The sequence below is a fragment of the Natrix helvetica genome (assembly GCF_964273705.1).
Source record: "Natrix helvetica genome assembly, chromosome: Z".
NCBI lineage: Eukaryota > Metazoa > Chordata > Lepidosauria > Squamata > Natricidae > Natrix > Natrix helvetica.
The window spans coordinates 54,754,493-54,773,559 of NC_138554.1; the positions used below are offsets into that span (position 1 = coordinate 54,754,493).

At 39.0% G+C, this 19,067-nt stretch overlaps 1 protein-coding gene across 2 annotated transcripts in view; it reads right to left on the minus strand.

Annotated features, from left to right (window-relative positions):
* Positions 1-3,370: 3,370 nt before the first annotated feature.
* Positions 3,371-19,067, minus strand: part of USO1 (USO1 vesicle transport factor) — an 86,151-nt gene continuing 70,454 nt past the window's right edge. For both annotated transcript variants that reach the window (XM_081971191.1, XM_081971192.1), the window contains 7 exons: positions 15,635-15,773; positions 14,296-14,459; positions 9,833-9,922; positions 9,034-9,099; positions 8,677-8,787; positions 7,163-7,378; positions 3,371-5,543 (listed from right to left, as the gene is read on the minus strand). In XM_081971191.1, coding sequence (XP_081827317.1) covers positions 5,466-5,543; positions 7,163-7,378; positions 8,677-8,787; positions 9,034-9,099; positions 9,833-9,922; positions 14,296-14,459; positions 15,635-15,773 — 864 coding nt within the window. In that variant the 3' untranslated portion in view covers positions 3,371-5,465. The remainder of the gene's footprint in view (positions 5,544-7,162; positions 7,379-8,676; positions 8,788-9,033; positions 9,100-9,832; positions 9,923-14,295; positions 14,460-15,634; positions 15,774-19,067) is intronic.

Here is a 19,067-nt window from a genome sequence, read left to right on the forward strand (position 1 = left end):
GGCAATGTCCCAAGAAGGAAACCTATGTATAGTGGGAGGCTTGAGAGTGGTAGCGCTGCAAAGAAAACGGTGAATAAGAGGCTGATGAGAGTAGTTTAGAAGCATTGATGGACAGAACTGAGGAAAAAAGCCGCCACCTGCCAACGTAGAATATTTGGGGACAGTCCTTTGTCAAGTCCCAGCTGAAGGAACTGAAGCACATTAGCTATGGAGACCTACAATGGTAAAATGCTTTGTAGCTGACACCAGGAAGAGAACTGAGTCCAAGTGGTGTCATAAATGGGATTAGTGGACGCATGCTTGGCAGCCTGGATCATTTGGATTAACTCATCCAAGAGATTAGCTGCTGTCAAGGCTTTCTGCTCAATTACATATCTATTTAGCATGTTGTTTGGTCACAAACATTTGTGCATCACCGTAAAAAAAAAAAACCAGTGCGATGTTGTAGGCCAGCAGCAATGCCCCTTTCTATAGCAGCTGCTATAATGTCTGCCATATCAGAAGGATGGCAGGGAAACCCCCTGGGACTAGGGGAACCAACATCTATATCCGGGGTTAGACTCCTTTCCCCTTCAGATCCCTCCTCCTCGGGGACAATTATCCCATCCTCAGGCTGCAGTGGGGAGGCAGGTGGGGAATTTTCCCCATCTGTGTCAATGGACAGTTCCTCAGGAGGGTTTTGAGGCCAGGGTGCAGGAATCAATTGAGCCTGTGTAGGTGCCTCACAATGGTGTGACTTTGCCTTGGCTTTACGTGGCCCTGAGGCTGGAGGACCTTCTTGCCCTTTGGAGGGAACTTTCTCCTGGGCCGGAACCTTGGCAGGTCTGGGGGCATCATCCCTCACACTACTTGCCCTTTTTCTGGATACTGACTCCCCGGCCCCTGTAAGTGGTATAGAGGAAGGAGGAGAATCCCGAGAGGGAGCAGAAACCACAGTATCTGAGGCAATGGAAGCCATACTACTCACGGCCCCATGCGATGCTGTCGAAATGGCAGAGGTATCTTTTTGATGCCTCAAAATGGCCACCGGAACTTTCCCACCAAAATTCTTGTCCAAGATGGCCACCTGGAACTTTCAAGTCCTCTGAGGGACTAGAAATGCAAACCGGCAATGCCGGCTACTTCACTATGACCTCCTGGCCGTTTTAAGGCTGCAAAATCCCTAGCGCGACAAACAAAAGAGCCGGAGCCCAAAAAGAAGATAAGGGAAGCAGCGGCTCCCAATAGCAATTTTGGCGCGACTCGAGTGGTGAGGCGGCAGGGGCTGTTATTTGTAGATGATGGCTGCTGTTAGGAGATTTTTCGGCTAAAAGCCAAGAAGCCGCAAAGAAGCCAGAAACCCCAGCAACACGAACGAAAGGCCCCTGGAATGACACAAGGCGTGCAAGCGGCAAGGAAGGGCCATAGGGAAGAACCCGTGGGCCAAATCTTGTCAGAAAGCCACTAGGGCCAGGGAACAAGTCCCGCCCTACAAAACCTCAGCACCAAACAGTGAATTATAAAATTTAGAATTTAGAGTAGCCAATATATTGAATTAAAACAAATTTACCAATTTATCCAACTTTGCAAAGACAAAAACTGTCAGAGAGATCACCAGACACAGCCAGTCCAAGGAAACGAACTGAGTCTAAGCTGGAGAGGCTAGCCCGGAGGGCGGGACTTATCAATTTGGTAGATCCAGTCCTATTGGACACTGGCTGGAATAACCCATGTCTGGATGATGTCTCCACCTACTGGGAGAATAACACCAACACACAATCAAGTAGAAGACAAAACTCTAATCAAAATACTGCAAAGGAGAAACAAATATATCCCACCCACACTGGCAGAACAAAGCACTGACTATGAATAGGGTGCAAACCCTATGTTTACTGGCACTGAGGATGTTACCTACTTGCGTAATGAAAGGTTTGCAAGCAATCAAGCTCAGAAAACACTAAAGATTCCATAGTAAAAGAACTGTTAATAGTTTCAGAAATGATTATTCAGTCCTGAGAAAAAGGAAAGCCTAAGAAATTCATAATCATCTGTCTTTATGTTTGGTGCAAGATGAGGCAGAAAGGCTTTCAATATTTTGTTATTCTACCCTATGGCAATAAAGAGCATTGCTGGAAACTTGCTCAGTCTGTTTCTTGACCACATTTTCCTTTTAGTGCTATCAACGCTAATTTGTTCTGTATTGAAACTTACCTTATGATTCATTAATAGAAAAATTATATTTTAGTAAATAAATATAATAGTGAGAGAGGGTTCAAGTATATTTTGCGCCAAAGTGAGAAACATCAAAATCCTAGGGGTATAATATCATTTCTTCTTTTGAAGGCCTCCCTCCTGTTATCTTCATTTATTAAAATTCAAATGTAGACAGCTATATGGAAGATAATACACGACCATTCTGATTTATCTCCCTTAAGAATTATCTCATAGAAAAAAAATATGTAAGAACTAGATGCCTTGAAATATATGTTGCCATTATTTAGGAATGGCTAACATCAAATATCAATGACCATGGTTAATTAATATTTTAAGCAATATATCTTATTTAAAAAGGGTGCGTAAATAAATGAAGAAAATTTTGATGAAGCAAACTAAAATCTCAGTCAACAATAATTTACATACAGCATGGACAAACTGTAAGACAATAAGTTGCATATTTGATTGCACAACAATATGAACAACTATTAGCCAGAAAAGAATTACAAATTTGTTTAGCCCTTGAGATTTCCTGATGAATTATAGAAAACAAGATTGTGTATTTTGCTTGCTCAAGATTCTGGAGCATTGCTATTAACCAGACAATAAGATAAGGAATTTTCTAGGGCCAATCTCTGTCATCAATAAAATAAGGAATTTTCTAAGCAATCTCTGTCATCTCCAATAGAGGATTGCAGAGGAAATTTTTTAATAAAGAAATTCATCTTTAGAGCTTTAGAGAATCCAGAGTTGTGAGTCAGAAGAACCAACTAAATGAGCATATTTTTTGCCACCTGGGATTTATCTAGGTACTTTTGGCAACAAATAAGAGATGGGTTGCTCCTGGTTTGGCTGAACCGGTAGTAGCAGCGGCGGGAGGCTTCACCCACCCACCCACCCACCCACCCACCCATAAGCATTGTGCAAGCGAACCGGTAGTAAAAAATTTGGAAATCCACTACTGCAACAAATTAAAATCAATCCCAGATTAGATTAAGAAACGTAGGGAACACTTTTATTTCCAAACAGAAATACTACAAAATTGAGGTAGCATTGCAATTTATTTTGGTGCAGGTCAGCATATATTTCTTGTATTTTAATAAAGTAAGTAAAAAAAAGGGGAGAACTTTAAATACATCTTTATGCAGTACCAACTTAAATCCTACTTATTTTATAAAAAAACAACAACCCTATTAAAAGACTACCAGTGCAGAAAAAATAATTTTATGGCCATGCCTATATTTACAAGCTTTGCAGTGTTCCTCAGTCATGTGATTGCCACTATAGGTAGCCCTCAATTTACAACTTCAATTGATCCCAAAGTTTATGTTGCTAAGCAAGACATTTGGTAAGTGAATTGACCTTCCTTGCCATAGTTGTTAAGTGAATCACTGTAGTTGTTAATAACACAGTTAAGTGAATCTGGCTTCCGCACTGACATTGCTTGTCAGAAAGTCGCAAAAGGTAATCACATGACCCCAGGATACTGCAGCCATTATAAATATGAACTAGTTGCTACGCATCTGAATTTTGGTCACATGGCCTCACCTCTTGTTTTTCTTTATTTGTTCCTTTGCAGAGTATAGGTATTGGAAAGATTGTCTAAAGAGATTGCTTGGGGTTTTTATTTCTCCCTCCTTCCCTTTCTACTATATGTGAACTACCGCCCCATCTGCCTCTGCAAAGCAAGAAGATTGGCTAGGAAGGAATTACAAAGAGAAAGGAGGCACACAAACAGAACTGCGCCCCACTGTTTGTGTAGTGGGCTTGTGCTTGGCAGCACCAAAACATTCCTTGCAATATGTATTCATCATTGTGTGCCTGTTTACTTTCTTGCAGTCCCTTCCTCTCCAGTGAATGTAGATACAGACAGTTATTTGCTTCTTGCTAATAACCCTGGCACCAGAATGAGCAGGCAAAAGGCAGAAGAGTGATCAGAAGGCAAATAAAAGACCAAAGTGTAAAACTTATTTTGTCAGTTATAAGCAGAAGCAGACTATACCAAGTTGATCAAAGTTACTTCTTTACTGTTGTAATGCCTAGTTACAGGACTTTCATTAGACTGACTGCATTCTCTTGGGAACAGTCTAAGGCTTTGGGGATTCTGGAAAAGTAAGATTTTTGCCATTTTTGGCTGTGCTAGCACTCTTAAGATCAATCTCTTCACACTTCCCCCTCCCCCAATCTAGCTAGATATTTTTACCAAATCATTCCAGGGTTTGAGTAAGCATATTTTGCAACCAATTTTTCCAAATGTGCAATTTCCCTGAAGAAACATGGAGACCCCAATATTTTTTCAGTAATACTTTTAAAAATTGAATCTGAACTTATTAGGCCTATGTAAAATAAGCAGCATTAAAATGTAATAAAAAACAATCACAACTCAGTCAAATAAATGATACTAAATAGGTATATATTTATTTTCATTATTGAAAAAGTAAGTTGATATAGCAACTGCATTTATTTCTTTCCTTTTTTAAATCTACTGGGCAAAAAAAAAAACCCTCAATAAATTATCATCAATCACAATGTGGTTTTTTTTTAATAAAACAAATATGTTTTCAAAATAATAATTTGATATTCTTTAAACTTTTATATGGGAATTTTGCTAAAAATGTTTCTTTAATATACTATCAAATAGTGCTCTTTATCTTTGAAAATCCTTCTGTACTGTTGCAGCTCCTTTTACTTCCAAGGTACAGAATGGAGCCATTTCAGATGCAAGGCACTCAATGCTGAACACTTCATTTCATTTCAAGCCAAACTCCACTGAGAAGAAAGCATGGAAACTATGATCCACTTAACTTGAGCAAACCAAATCAAACCAAACCATCACTTTCAATCTTTTGTAAAAGGAATTAAGAAAAAAATATGTAAGATCTCTCCAAGCTGAATACAGGAGACAATTTCATCCAAGAGATTTTAGCCAAATGCATACCATATTTAATCACAATAAAACCAAAATAAGAAAATTAAGTAATGACAAACACTCTGAAAATAGGCAAAAGGCAACACATTTTAATCCAACATTGTTACCTTTTTACAGCTTCTAAAAGTTTCTAATTTGTTAATAATTCAATTTGGTCTGAATGTGAAATTTAACATACTAGGCTTCTGTTTAGCTACATTATTGACATTTAAGAAACTGAGGATAATTTCCAATGATCTTTTCTTTTATCAAGGTTTTGCATCACAAAGCCATCCAGATTGGTTCATACATTCCTAAATTTCAAAGCATTCCTAAATTCCACGTTTAACCCAATAAAGTACTATTAATTTTCTTCTTCTCCTCCTGCATATTCTTCATCCTCACCATGATCACCTAAATCCACATCATCTTCATCTTCAACCTTTAGGGGAGAAACAGAAATAAAACTGCTATTTAGTGTATTATGTTAAATGGACAGCTTATTTTTAAACTTGCTAATTATTTTAATATGCTCAAGCAAATAATTAAAATTTAAATCTGTCTCAGGTTCAAAGAGAGCATTTCTCCACCATCTGATACCACAATCCTTTTGTTTTATTATAGAATCTATAATATAGAAATGTATTTATGTTATTTATGACAAGAGAACATTACATTCACCAGGCCAAGGTCCACATTTGCCTTTGAATAGCATATTAAGATTAGATTTCATCAAAAGAAAAAGTTGGTCAAGATGCAACTGAATGAATGGCTAAATTGATTTGTTTGATCAGTGAGGAAAAGACAACTATTTTGTATAAAAGATTGGAGACACTTTATGAACTTTTTGCTTAAAACAGATCAAAAGGATCTGATTTTTGGGTTTATCAATTTTTTAAAAAGCTTATATGAGGAGAAAGGAGCTTATGTCATATAATTTTAAAGGAGAGAAAGGTATTAAGTGTCTATAACTGCTGCGAAGGAGATCATTTGCTTCTTTTAAGTATTTTCTTTTTCTTCTATTGTTTTCAACACTTCCTTTTTTATATATTTTTTTCTTTTCTTTTACACTGATTCAATTTTGTAAAATTTTTTATTTAATAACATATAAATAAAACTGCATAGTAAATTTTAATTTATGTTTATACAGTTCTGCAGATGTATAATATAGTATCTCTAGTTGTAAAATTAGTTGCCCAAAGCCACACATCACTGAGAATATTGATAGCTGTCAGAACATAGTACTGGATTCTCTACTGTTCCCTTTTAGAGATCAGAAGCCTATTTTTGCTGGAAGAGTACTTAAGCCACCATAACACACACACACACACACACTTGCAGATGAGTGATGTCGAGCTGGCCATGCCCTCCTGGCCACGCTCACCCTGGCCCCCGATGTCAAACACAATCCTGATGTGGCCCTCAATGAACTTGAGTTTGACATCCCTGCTGCAGAGGATAAAAAGTAGAGGAACAGTGCCTCCAGTTAACCCCTTTCATATTTTGCTGATAATGGTCCAGAGACTTTTTCTCTTCCTATCTTCTCTCTTCCTGTCTCAGATAAGGAAGCATTAGCACCTTAAGGCATTGGTTACCATTCTCACTCTCCAACTTCCAAAGCATGCAGGGTTTGCCCAGAGGAAATCAAAATTACCAATGTGGCAGTTAAACCACATTCTTTTAGAGCGGTAGTCTTCAAAACTGATATACTCAAACAACCCATCTCAATGTGAAAAGTCAATCTGTAACTCATTAATTAACATATTTCATGTAATATATTTTATTTTAACAAAATGTTAAAATTAGTGTTGCAGTAATACATTTCATGCAAGGTAAACCAAGACTGAATACTGAATCCCTGGGTGATAGTCATGGAATTCTGATGTTCCAGGGAACACAGTCTGAATGCCATAGTCCTCTGAAGGAACTCAAGAGACACAAAAACAAAAAGATAGCTTTGTTATGCATCTAAAGTCACACAACAAAAGATGATAAATTTAGCCCTAAATTGTTCCAGAAACTTCAAGTCTCACACCTGACTTTGCAAATTTTGTATCTTACCGGTTCTCCAAGTTCTTTGAGCTTTTTCTTTAAGCCAACTATTTTCTGATCCTGATCAGCCAGAAGAACCAGAAGAGAATCTTGTTCTTTTTTAGATTCTGCAATTTCCTGCTGCAGTTTGCTTTTTTCATTTTCCAAAATTGCCACTGTGCTATTGGATGATTCCAATTGCTGTTTAAATGAAGACTTCTCTTCACTGAGTCTTGCAATTTCATTCTGGCATGGAAAAGAAAAAAAAAAAAAATACATTCACAGACACATTATCATCAATGAAAAAGTTGTGTCTGGAAGGATATGCTTCATGTACCATAAAACTCAATCTCATTAAGGTGATTTAAGTATTCCATATAAAAGGTCATGTGCAATGCTTTATTGACTCTCATCTAAAATCTGTTTTTTAAGACGTTTACGCGTCACATAGTTAAGCTTTACTAGATTTTCAATATCAATTTCTCAAATGCTCTGTCCATTTTTAGAAACTTAACAAATGATTCTAGAACAGATCTTCAAAGATGGAAGAAAATAAAATAAAATCTCAGCATGCATTACTGATTGATTATTGCTTAGATCCTCTCTCATCTAAGGCTAACATCTTTTGATATCTCAGTGTACTGTATATTACAGTATAACAGCTTTATGATGAGGACATATAATTAAGATTCCAGCAATAAAGAATTGTGACTCTACATATTTTAAAAGTACTTTTTTGACCAGGTTTATGGGCAATAAGACCCCACATGTCTTGCCTGGTTAAAGATTTTAATGTCAATGCCTAAACATAATCTATAAGAGGACATCAGCAAGAAGCAAGTTCCCTTCGTAATCAACAATGAAGATAATATTTTTTTCTCTAGAATGCCTATTATAATCTACAGTTAACTCATCAATCATTACATCCAGACATTAAAAAAAATTATAAAAAGCATTTTGTGCCAATAATTGAATAAGACTGCAGTTATAAACTATAGACCGGGGATGGTGAACTGATGGCACGCGTGCCACAGGTGGCCCGCGGAGCCATTTGTCAGGGCACGCTGGCCAGCTGAGTTCAGTCTTTTTTAAAGCCATTTTTCGCCCTCCCCAGGCTCCAGAGGCTTTATAGGAGCCTGGGGATAGCAAAGGTTCAGGAGGACTAAAAACGACCCTACAAGCAAACTGGAAGTCCTCCGGAGCCTTCAGAGAGGCTTCAGGGAAGCTCCTGAAGCGTCTGGAGGGCCTCCGGGAGGGTGGGGGAGGCTGTTTTTGCCCTCCCCAGGCTCCTATAAAGCCTCTGGAGCATGGGGAGGGTGAAAAAAGCATGCAAAAAGTGGGGGGGAGCACTTGTAATGCGCGCATGTGCACTGGGGGGGGTTCGCGCATTGCATTATGGATGCGGCACGCCTGCACATGACCCCTCCTGCACTTCCTCTGCTTATGGCACGCGAGCCAAAAACAGTTTGCCATCGTTGCTATAGACTGTTAACTCTAAAGTTAAATTAAATATGCAATAGTATGTTTTATTATGTGTTAAATACTTTTAATTCTTTATTCTCCTGCAAGATCGCTGAAAGTTGTCTTTCCATGTCAGTTGTCTTTGCTACCATATCAGCACTAGTGTCTTCTGATGCAGGAAACGAAGTCAGGTTCTGAAAAACAAATAACACTGAATAAAATTACAAAGATAATAGTTTTCAGAAACTATAATAATTGTGATAGCTTTATATGGTACAGTATAGCCAAGAATCAAATATGATTATTGATGGCTGATGCTGAATAAGACAAATAAATTAAGGGATTACTTCTATTTATTATAATTCACATACACACACACCCTAACACACACACACACAAAACCAGAAACTAAAAGGCTAGCAAAATTCTTAAGATCTTACCATTTTCTGAAGTTCTTGTTTTTCAACCTGAAGTTTGATTATTTGGGCCTTCAAGTTTTCAATTTCCTGTGAGAGAAAAAATAAATAAATTCAGCTGAAGTTATATTTATTTATAGGTCCAAGACTAATCATATTATGGTAGATATGATAGTAAAATATTAATACATTTGAAGTGTGTTTACTATTGAAGTATGAGTAACATGCAGATTTCAGTCTATTTCTCTCAAGTATCACAGAAACTGATTTTATAAATTGAACTGAATGCAGACCAGATTCTTATTCAAATAAAGTATCGATGTTGTTTTGGATAAAAAAGGATCAATATGACTCTTAGGGATTTCTTTAAATTGACTTTGATGCCCAGTTCTCAGCTGGGGCATAAAATATTTTCCCCACCTCAGATTGATCCACTTGTAATTTTTATACCTGGAAATACAGCATAGTAGTTTATGCTAGAGATATATCCAAATTGGATTTCTACTATGTGTATCTCACTGAGCTACCTATGAAGATACTTTATCTCATGAAGAATGTGAAAGACAATAAAAGATTGCCTGTGAGATCAGCAATGATCCTCATATGAAACACATAATAGAAATCAGGTTGGTTTCCCTACCCTAATTAATCTGTCAGAGGAAGAGAAAACTGAATTGTACAACTAAAAGCCCACAGGATCTAGTTCCAAAATCAAGGCAAGGGCACCCTTTTCATTCAAATCATAGTCATACTTCAAGAGCAAGCAATGCATGGTTTCTCTCACTGACCAAATACTTTGATGTAGGTTATAGGAGTTTCCTACCTTACACAGTTCACCATTTATTTGCGTTCCAGTAGATATATTAGTTTGTGATGATTGTTCCGTTGCTCCTTCCATTGTGGCTGAAAGTTTCTACGAACATCAGACATATAAAAACGCCAAATTATTTTAAAAGCGTAAGCACTTTAAACTGATTTTCTGGTTTCATATTTTAAAAAAACAGCAACCAAGATTATAGCTTCAGATAATCACAGAATAATAACTGGTATCATCTTGTAAATTAGAAAACTAGCATTTTGCTATACTGCATACAGGAGAGAAAATAAATTATGGATTAAATCTTATATATTTTTTTAAATTCCCATGCTAACAAATATGCTGGGAATGCTGAGAAGTATTTGAAATAGTCACACTTAAAAAAAAATAGATTCCATTTTTTATGCTATGGACTTCTAAACAATTATGAGTTTAGTAAATCCATAGTATTTCATCTATAAACCCAGGTTCAGTTTTTTAAAATAAAGCTTTATTTGCCGGGATTCCAATTTACTCCTGATGAAATGAAAATAAAGCCATATAAAATTGGTGGATAATCTCGTATCTTCTATTGCTTGACACAGATTTCAATTTTATGGATTTAAACCACTGCCAAGGCAGTATGTTAAGTTTTTAATAAAATTCTGATTTAAAAACAAGCAAACAAAAATTTTCTATACAAAACTACATTCTATGCACCAATAAGAATCCATTGAATTTATCAATACATTTTATCATATCATTCAAAACCATTATTTAGACTACTTTATTCATTCATTCATTCATTCAGCATACTACTTAATCATAAACAGATAACTTAGAACAGGGGTGTCAAACTTGATTTCATTGAGGGCTGCATCAGGGTTGTGTTTTGATCTTAGGGGGACGGGCGGGCTGGGCATGGCCAGGGTGGGCACAGCCAGCTCAAAGTCACTCGTATTGGGGGCACCTGTGGTGGCCTGAGTGCTCTGCCAGTGAAACCAGGCTCCTGAGCTCCATTTTCACCTGCCATAACTTCCTGCAACTCTCTGCCAGTGAAAGTGGAGCTTGGGAGAGCAGCGTGTGGTCCTCCCGAGCTCCATTTTCACTGGCAGAAGCACTGTGGGTCAGTTCTTGCTGTTTCCAGAGTGGTACCGCGGGCCAGATCTAAGTATCTCACGGGCCAAATCTGGCCCATGGGCCTTGAATTTAACACCTCTGACTTGAAATAACTGCAACAGCATATAAAATATAACACATGAAAAAAATTAATTGATTCCAATCTGATTCAAAGTTAAAATGCCATAAAAATAAATAAGTGGAAGTATGGCAAAAAAGAGATGCTCTTTTGCCATTTTCCTTAAATATTAGGACAAATATTATCTTGGGAAAAACATTCTATTCTTGAAGCCTTATAGGGGAAATTATGATAGGCAGATGAATCTATGGTGTGTGTGTGTGTGTGTGTGTGTGTGTGTGTGTGTGTGTGTGTGTGTGTGTGTTGTGTGTGTGTGTGTGTATGGCGGGGGGGAGGTAATCTTCAAATAGCCTATACCAGTGATGGCGAACCTTTTTTCTACGGCGTGCCAGAATTGCGTGCAGACTCGCTACTGCACCCCCTTTGCCCACTCAATTCCCCACCCAACTGCGCATGCGCACGTGACACATACACACACACACACACAGACAGCATGCACCCCTCCCCCATGCTCCGGAGGCTTTCCTGAAGCCTGGGGAAGGCAAAAATGGCCTCCCCCGCCCTTCTAGATGTCCTCTGGAAGCAGAAACAGATTCTTTGGGGCTGTTTATTGTCCTTTCCAGGGGGGCTTTCCTTCCTTCCTCGGACCAATCAGCTGAGAGGCTGGCAAAGAAGCGGCGCTCGGAGGAAGAAGGCAGAGATGCTGGCTGGCAGTCGCTTCTCTTACTTTTTGTCGCCGCCGCCCCGGCAGGACGGAGCATTACCACCCCCTCCCTGCTGGTTGCAGCCCAGGCCCCACCTGCCCTGCTTAGCTGAAAGTGGCGAGGGAGCAAGCCGCGATGAGCAGGAAGGGAAATGAGCGCTGGCCACTATCCCTGCCTTTTCGCAGCAGTGGGGAAGACTTCTTTGCCAGCCTCTCAGGTGATCGGTCACATCCAGCCCGTTACACACACGCACACACACACACAGACACACACACCGCTTGTTGCCGCGCGAGACCAGCGCTGCTGGGGAGAAATCTGGGAGGGGGAGAAGAAAACAATCTTCTGCTAGGGATGGTCTTCTCCCCCCTCTCCCCCCGATTTCTCCCCAGCAGCGCTCACCTTGCACAGCAACAAGTGGTGTGTGTGTGTGTGTTTGTGTGGCCGGTGCTCATTTCCCTTCCTGCTCATCACGGCTTGCTCCCTCGCCACTTTCAGCTAAGCAGGGCAGGCGGGGCCTGGGCTGCAACCAGCAGGGAGGGGGTGGTAATGCTCCTTCCTGCCGGGGCAGTGGTGGCGAAAAGTAAGGGAAGCGAATGCCAGCCAGCATCTCTGCCTTCTTCCTCTGAGCGTCGCTTCTTTGCCAGCCTCTCAGCTGATCGGTCCCAGCCAGACCCCCATTACACACACGCACACACACACTTTGCTGCCACGTGAGGCGAGCGCTGCCAAGGCGTCCCAGTACCAGGGCTGAAGGGGTGGCGGTGGCGAGGACGGGCGGCCAAGGGCTTCCCTCCCCCCCCCAAGCGGACTTCTTGCACGGCTTCAGCCTGCGGCTCTGATGAGGATCCACGGTCCGGAAAGCTGCTGCTTCCAGCGGGATATATTCTGCCAGGCCCTTGGTGGCGTCTTTATGCAGTTAGCTCGCCTCCCCACCAGCAGCTCCTCCGCCAGCATCCCGGCTGGAAGCAAAAGCGCAACAGCCGCTATTGGGGAAGGGAGGAAGGGGTGGCGGTCACCTGTTCTCGCCACTGCCACCCCTTCGCCCCTGGTAATGGCGACTGTTGCACTGCTGCTTCCAGCCGGAATGCTGGCGGAGAAGCTGCTGGTGGGGAGGCGAGCTAACCGCATAAAGACGCTGCCAAGGGCCTGGCAGAATATATCCCGCTGGAAGCGGCAGCACTCCAGACCGCGGATCCTCATCAGAGGCGCAGCCTGGAGTCGTGCAAGAAGCCCACTTGGGTGGAGAGGGAGGGAAGCCCTGGCGGCTATCACAGTGCCGCTTCTGGCTGGTGTGGGAGTGGCTGCAGGGACCAGCTAGCCGCTCCTGCCCTTCCACTTGTGGCTGCCGCTGCCGCTGCTTTTCTGAAGTGCCCAAGCCGGCCAAGCCCTTCGGACTGCAGATGAGCCATGGGCTAGAGGGCGAGGGCCACGCAAGAAGCCCACTTGGGTGGGGAGGGAGGGAAACCCCGACCACAGCTCTGCTCTACTAAGCGACGGCCGGGATCCCCTCTCCACGTCTTTTGGCACGCGCGGCCCTTGCTCTTCCTGTTGGGTGTTTTTTGCGTGCGCATGTGCGCCAGGAACCAGATCACCAAACGGCCAACGCACATGTGCACACTGAAAACAAGGTCATTTACCGGGCGGCTCCTCTTCTGTTTTCTGGCACGCCAATGCTGCTGCGCACGAACCCGGAAGAGCAACTGGTGATGGCTCCGCGTGCCAGGAGAAATGGCTATGCGTGCCACTTCTGGCACGCGTGCCATAGGTTCGCCATCACGGGCCTATACTGCTGATCATAGTAAAGGAGCAATTCCATAGTGGTAGAGCAAGTGCCTTTGAATCACCATATTACTTAAATTCTAAAGGTATACATCTTAAAGCATGTCCATAACAGCTAATCCATATCAATGCAAATTTTTCACCACTGTTGTCCTGGTTTTGACAAATGAGGGGAAAAAATGCATCTGTGATCAAAATAATAAAATGGAAAGGTTTTATAGAAATCTCTGCAAAATGTACATAATGATCAACTATGGAGATTCTCAGTTATCCAGGCCATGGATGACCTAAAGAGCTGAAGAAACGTGTTGGATGAGAAGCGAAATGTCTTCGAAGAAAAACCAGAAAGTCCAGTTGCTTCTTGAAAAAGCACTTTCAGTATATAATGATCAAGGCAACTCTTGAGAACCTAAGTACATCCTTAATGTCACAGGAAATTACCTGTAAAAACTGATTGACATAGGGAAAAAATTTTAATAAATTATGTATCCGGCAATTATATGGTTCAACTATTTCATGAACCATGCTTTGGAATCACTTTTTGAGATTAAAAAGGGTTTTAGAAAGGCGATCCTCTCAAGTGTATTTAGGCTTGTGGTCTAGGTGTTCTTTGCCCCCAATACAAAGAATAAAAATGTACTGTTTGGCTATATTTCTTTCCCCTGATTTGAAGGAACTAAGGTCTGCTATGATTTGGGAGTAAGAAAGGAAACAATTTCTTAATCACCATTTTAGATCTGATCAGGGAAATCTGATGGCTTCAGACCAGATCAGATGCCAATTACTGAGAATGAAACTTTACTGCTCACCAGGGTTTCAATCAAAGAATCCTTTTCTCTTAGCTGTTCTTGCAGTAATTCCAGTTTGTGCTTCCATTCCTCCATTTCAATGTGCAATTTGCTGATTTCTTCTGCTTGAACACCATTCATCTGAGCCATATCACTGTGGGAACTATGATGCTGATTGTCTTTTCCTATTAAGCAGATTATAACATGATTAACTTCTAGCATTTCAGATAGAAAATTAAAACATTCCATGTATTTCAAAATTACAATTCCATTAGGAAATTAATGCATAAGAACTAAAATTAGACAACTGTATCAGAGAACTACTTATTGACTGTCAGACAGAGAAATGGAAACAGAAATTCCAGGATAACTTAGTAAATAAAACAGGACAAATAAATACATCATGAGGAATGATATTTAATATTGTTCTAAACATTTCACTTCTTAAACTAGCTTTCCTTGAGGTAAAACGTTTAAATATTGATATTTTATGTAACTTATTTTTCTGATCAGTATATTGGTAATTGCTGAAATGCTTAGAAATGTACTAAAGGGGAGAGGGGGGAAGGAGAGATAGTCCGATTCTCTAGGATACTTCTCTAAGAGCTTAAGTGGATGTGTATGGACTTAAAGACTGTTTATAGATAATATGAATAAAAGATTAATACACAAGAGTTGGATTACAGAGATACTTTGGTCTATCAGATTTATTACCTGATCAACTGATCGGTAGAAACTAAGATAAAGGCGAAGAAAAAAAATTAAAGGAAAAGATGCCTTATTTTCAAGCTCATCATTGGGTAATAATATTCCTGCAATTTTCTTGGCAGGATTACAAAAATCAGATGGCCACTGTCTTCTGTTAAAATGCTTTTTAAATTTCCCTGTAAAACCTACAGGGAATTGTCAAGTGGTTTCCCTGTCCTTGGACATTAAACTCAACCCTGCTTAGGTTTCGAGACTGAACAATGTTAAGTAAGATATTATTGTCTGCTGACAGTGAAATATAAGTGATAAATTTCTTAGCTTCTAAGGCAAGTGGGGAGGGATGGCACTGTGGGTCCAAACTAGTACTATCAGTTAAAGCAACTGGTTAATTTATCTGTCTAAATTTTCGTTTCCACCACTATACTCCCTTTGTTTTTTTAGATTTCTTGAAAAAAATATTCCCACTCTATAGATGATAATCTTGATGAAACTCTGATTGACTTCAGGAACTTAAATAGTCCATTGTCTGTTAATGATTAATGCTAATTCACCACATTCTTAACCTGTATATGCAACACAACACAATTTAAATCCCATGGCCTGCAAGTTATTCCTCAGGAAAAACTACATAAAATACTATTAGCATTACTACCTAGCTGTATTTTAAGGAGGTTATATTGGTCCTTGTGTTGCTGGATTTGTGAAACTTGTTGCGTAACTGCTGTCTGCAACTGTTCATTTTGAACTTTAAATGATTCTATTTGTTTCTTCAATTCCTCAAGCTCCTGATCCTTTAAAATAAAATAAAAAGAAACAAAATTAAGTTTGCATCCATTTCTTTAACATAGATCTACTGTCCAATTATGCCTGGGACCTTGAAACTTTTATCAGATTTCTAACTGAGATGTTAAACTGACCAACTGTATTTGGTTAGTGCAATATAGATAAAATAGTTTTTGGGGATTCTCTGGAACATGATAAGATAAAAAAATGTATCAAGGAGTAAACAATTATACTTCTTCCATTTATACCTTAAGATGTAGCAATCGTTTATAACAGCATCAAAAATGACTTACAATTTGTCCTACTTATATCTGTTGCATGATCTCTGTGATCATGGGAAAGAAATTCACATGCTTGGTAATTGGAATGATTTATGACAATTCCAGTATCCTTGAGTCACATAAACTGGCTTCTGACAAGCATAGTCAATGGAGGAAGCCAGAATTGCTTAACTACCACCATTATTCACTTAATGAATGAGTCCAAATTTTAGTGATTGATGTTTCAGCCCAATTGTAGTCATAGGTCAAGGTCTATCTGTACAATAAGAGGTCAGGTCCTCTTTGTGTCAAGAGGACATTCCAAAAAGTAATTCTGGAAAGAGTTTAGAAGATCTAAAGGGGTTCCCACTTACTGATCATAATTGAGACTGGCAACTTCATCACTAAATGACATTTTCACAAAGTGAAAAATCATTACAATGGCAGTTTGCCAGTTCCAGCTGTAATCATTAAGTAAATCACCATGGGTTGTTAAGTGTGATGCCATGTGACTTGAGACTTGCAAATCCACCAGCTTAGATTTTGCCAGCTGTGAAGATTGTAAATAGTGATCATAATCACAGAATGCTGCTAACATAATAAATGTGCAGGTTGTCAAGTACTGGAATCCTGATCACTTGCCTGAGAGGACAATGGAGACAATTTGGTAGACTGGTTATAAGTCTCCCATATACAGCAATGTCATAACTTTGAACAGTCACTAAATAAGTGGTCAGTAAATAAGAATTACCTATAATATCTTTCAAGTATGAGTAACAAGTTTGACTAATTGCTATGTTATAGCTGTTTTTAAAATCTTAACTAACTAATGGTTGCAATTCTTATCTAGTATTAAATGAAATTTAGATGATACATATTATAGCAGCAATATACTATACATATAAGACTACGAATTATATAGGTAGTTTGGTGTAGTGGTTAAGATGCTAGAAACCAGAAGACTGTGAGTTCTAGGCTTGCTTTAGGCATGAGAGAGTTGAGTGACTTTGGGCCAGTCACTCTCACCCAGTCTACCATGCAAGTTTATTGTTGGGAGAATAGAGGAAAGGAGTATTAGGTATGTTTCCTATGTTAAATTACATATAAAACAAGAGGGATTAAAAATCTAACAAGAACAAGAACAACCATGCAATCCTACTGGAGGGCAAAACAACAGACTGCATAATGAAATAATGGAGGAAGAGATATTTGTTAAAGTAGAATATTAATTAAATCTGAATGGAATTTATACATGTATATTTTATATATTTTACCCACATATAAAATTTGAGGGTGGGCTTGACGTCGCAATGACACAACATGCAATCTTGGGGCTCCAAGACTGCTGTCGATATCTCTGTTGCTGGATGATCCTTTTTGGATCTAAACCATTCTGAAGGAATGGTGATAGAGAAGAGCATGTCCTGCTGATCTCAGGGACATCGCAAAGTCCCTGATTGATCCAGGAGAAAGCTCTTTTTGCCGGCTACAAGAGAAGCAGTCAAAATGGCTGCAGAAGGTTGGGACAGTCCCCTGAAATAGAAGCAGAACAGGAGAGACAGTGTGTCAAAATGGTGAGAAAAATCCTTATTATTAGAGAAGAGAAAACCCAAAAGACTTATAAAATAAAATTGAAGACAGAAGGAAGCAAGCGGCGAATTAACCCTGGTTTAAAACTATCATGTTATCTTTTTCGCTTTAATTTTGTTTGTTTTCTATGGATGGACTTTTTACAAATGCCTCTTACTTTTAAGCTGGACTGGTCTTCTTCCTCTATACTTTTTCCATTTTTTGTATTTGTGGATTAAAAGTTTCTTTCCTTGCAAGACTCGGCCAGATCGTAATCTTTTAAAATAAATTTCTACTCTTCCGGAGTTCGGAGCTTAGAAAGAGAGGCAAAAACAGAGGGAAAGGATGTAACACTGCCATCTAGAGCTAGAGGCTTGGCAACATCTGATAATACAAAACTATTGGCTTTGTTTACTGAAAGGGTCAGTGGAAAACATCTTGTTTATACAGGTGTTTCTTTGAAGGAAAGATAAAGCTTTGACCTAAAAAACTTTACTGAATTTGTTTGAAACCTAGCAAAAGCCTTGGATGTTTTAGTGGCAGTGTTTATAACCTGGAAAAATGGCCCAATATGAAGAAGAAAAGGGACTAACATTGCAAAGAATTATGCTAGAAATTCAAAAAGTCTTAATAATCACAGAGAGAATTGAAAAGAGACTTGGAATTATAGATCAAAATACAGAAGTACAGAGGGAAGAGTTGAGAATACTTATAAAAAAATGATGAAACTTGAGGACAGAGTTAAAAAAACCACAGAGACATATGAAAGTGATAAGAAAATTGTTGACACTGACAGCAAATTGAGAGTGGAGGGAAATGATAAGTGCGAAATACGGAAAGGAGAGATCGATGAATTGGAACTCTATCTCAGATGTCAAAATATAGATGAAGAAAGGGGAGAAAATTTGGCAGAAACAATGAGAGTAATTTCGGCAGAAGCACCAGCGATAACAAAAGTCAAGCTGATGAAAGGAACAGATAGAGGATTTCGAATCTTTATAAGATATGCAATGAATAACAAGTTGTCAAGAGAAGTCCACATAAGACTTATCAAGAAAACACTTAGAATACAGATTCTACAAATGGCAAGAGATATATAAACTTTAGTTAAATGTAGTTAAATTTTGAGTACTATGTATAAGACAAAGTAATAATAGCTATAAATAAATGATCAATGATAATAAAGCATTTATATAAGCTAGATTGATAATATGAAATTTTATATAAACTGTAAGTGAGGATGATGGAGGTGATGTTGAAAAACCTTTTTATAAAAGATAAATAATTCTATATCGAATAGAATATAAAGATGTAATATCATTGGATGATTTCAGGATGATGTAATGAAATGCCATAATATAAATTTACTTCAAATTTAATATGTTTCATATGAAATGATGTAATAATAGCTATGCTTAATGGATGTTTAACAATTATAACAATTTGTATACATGTATATTAGATTGATGATAC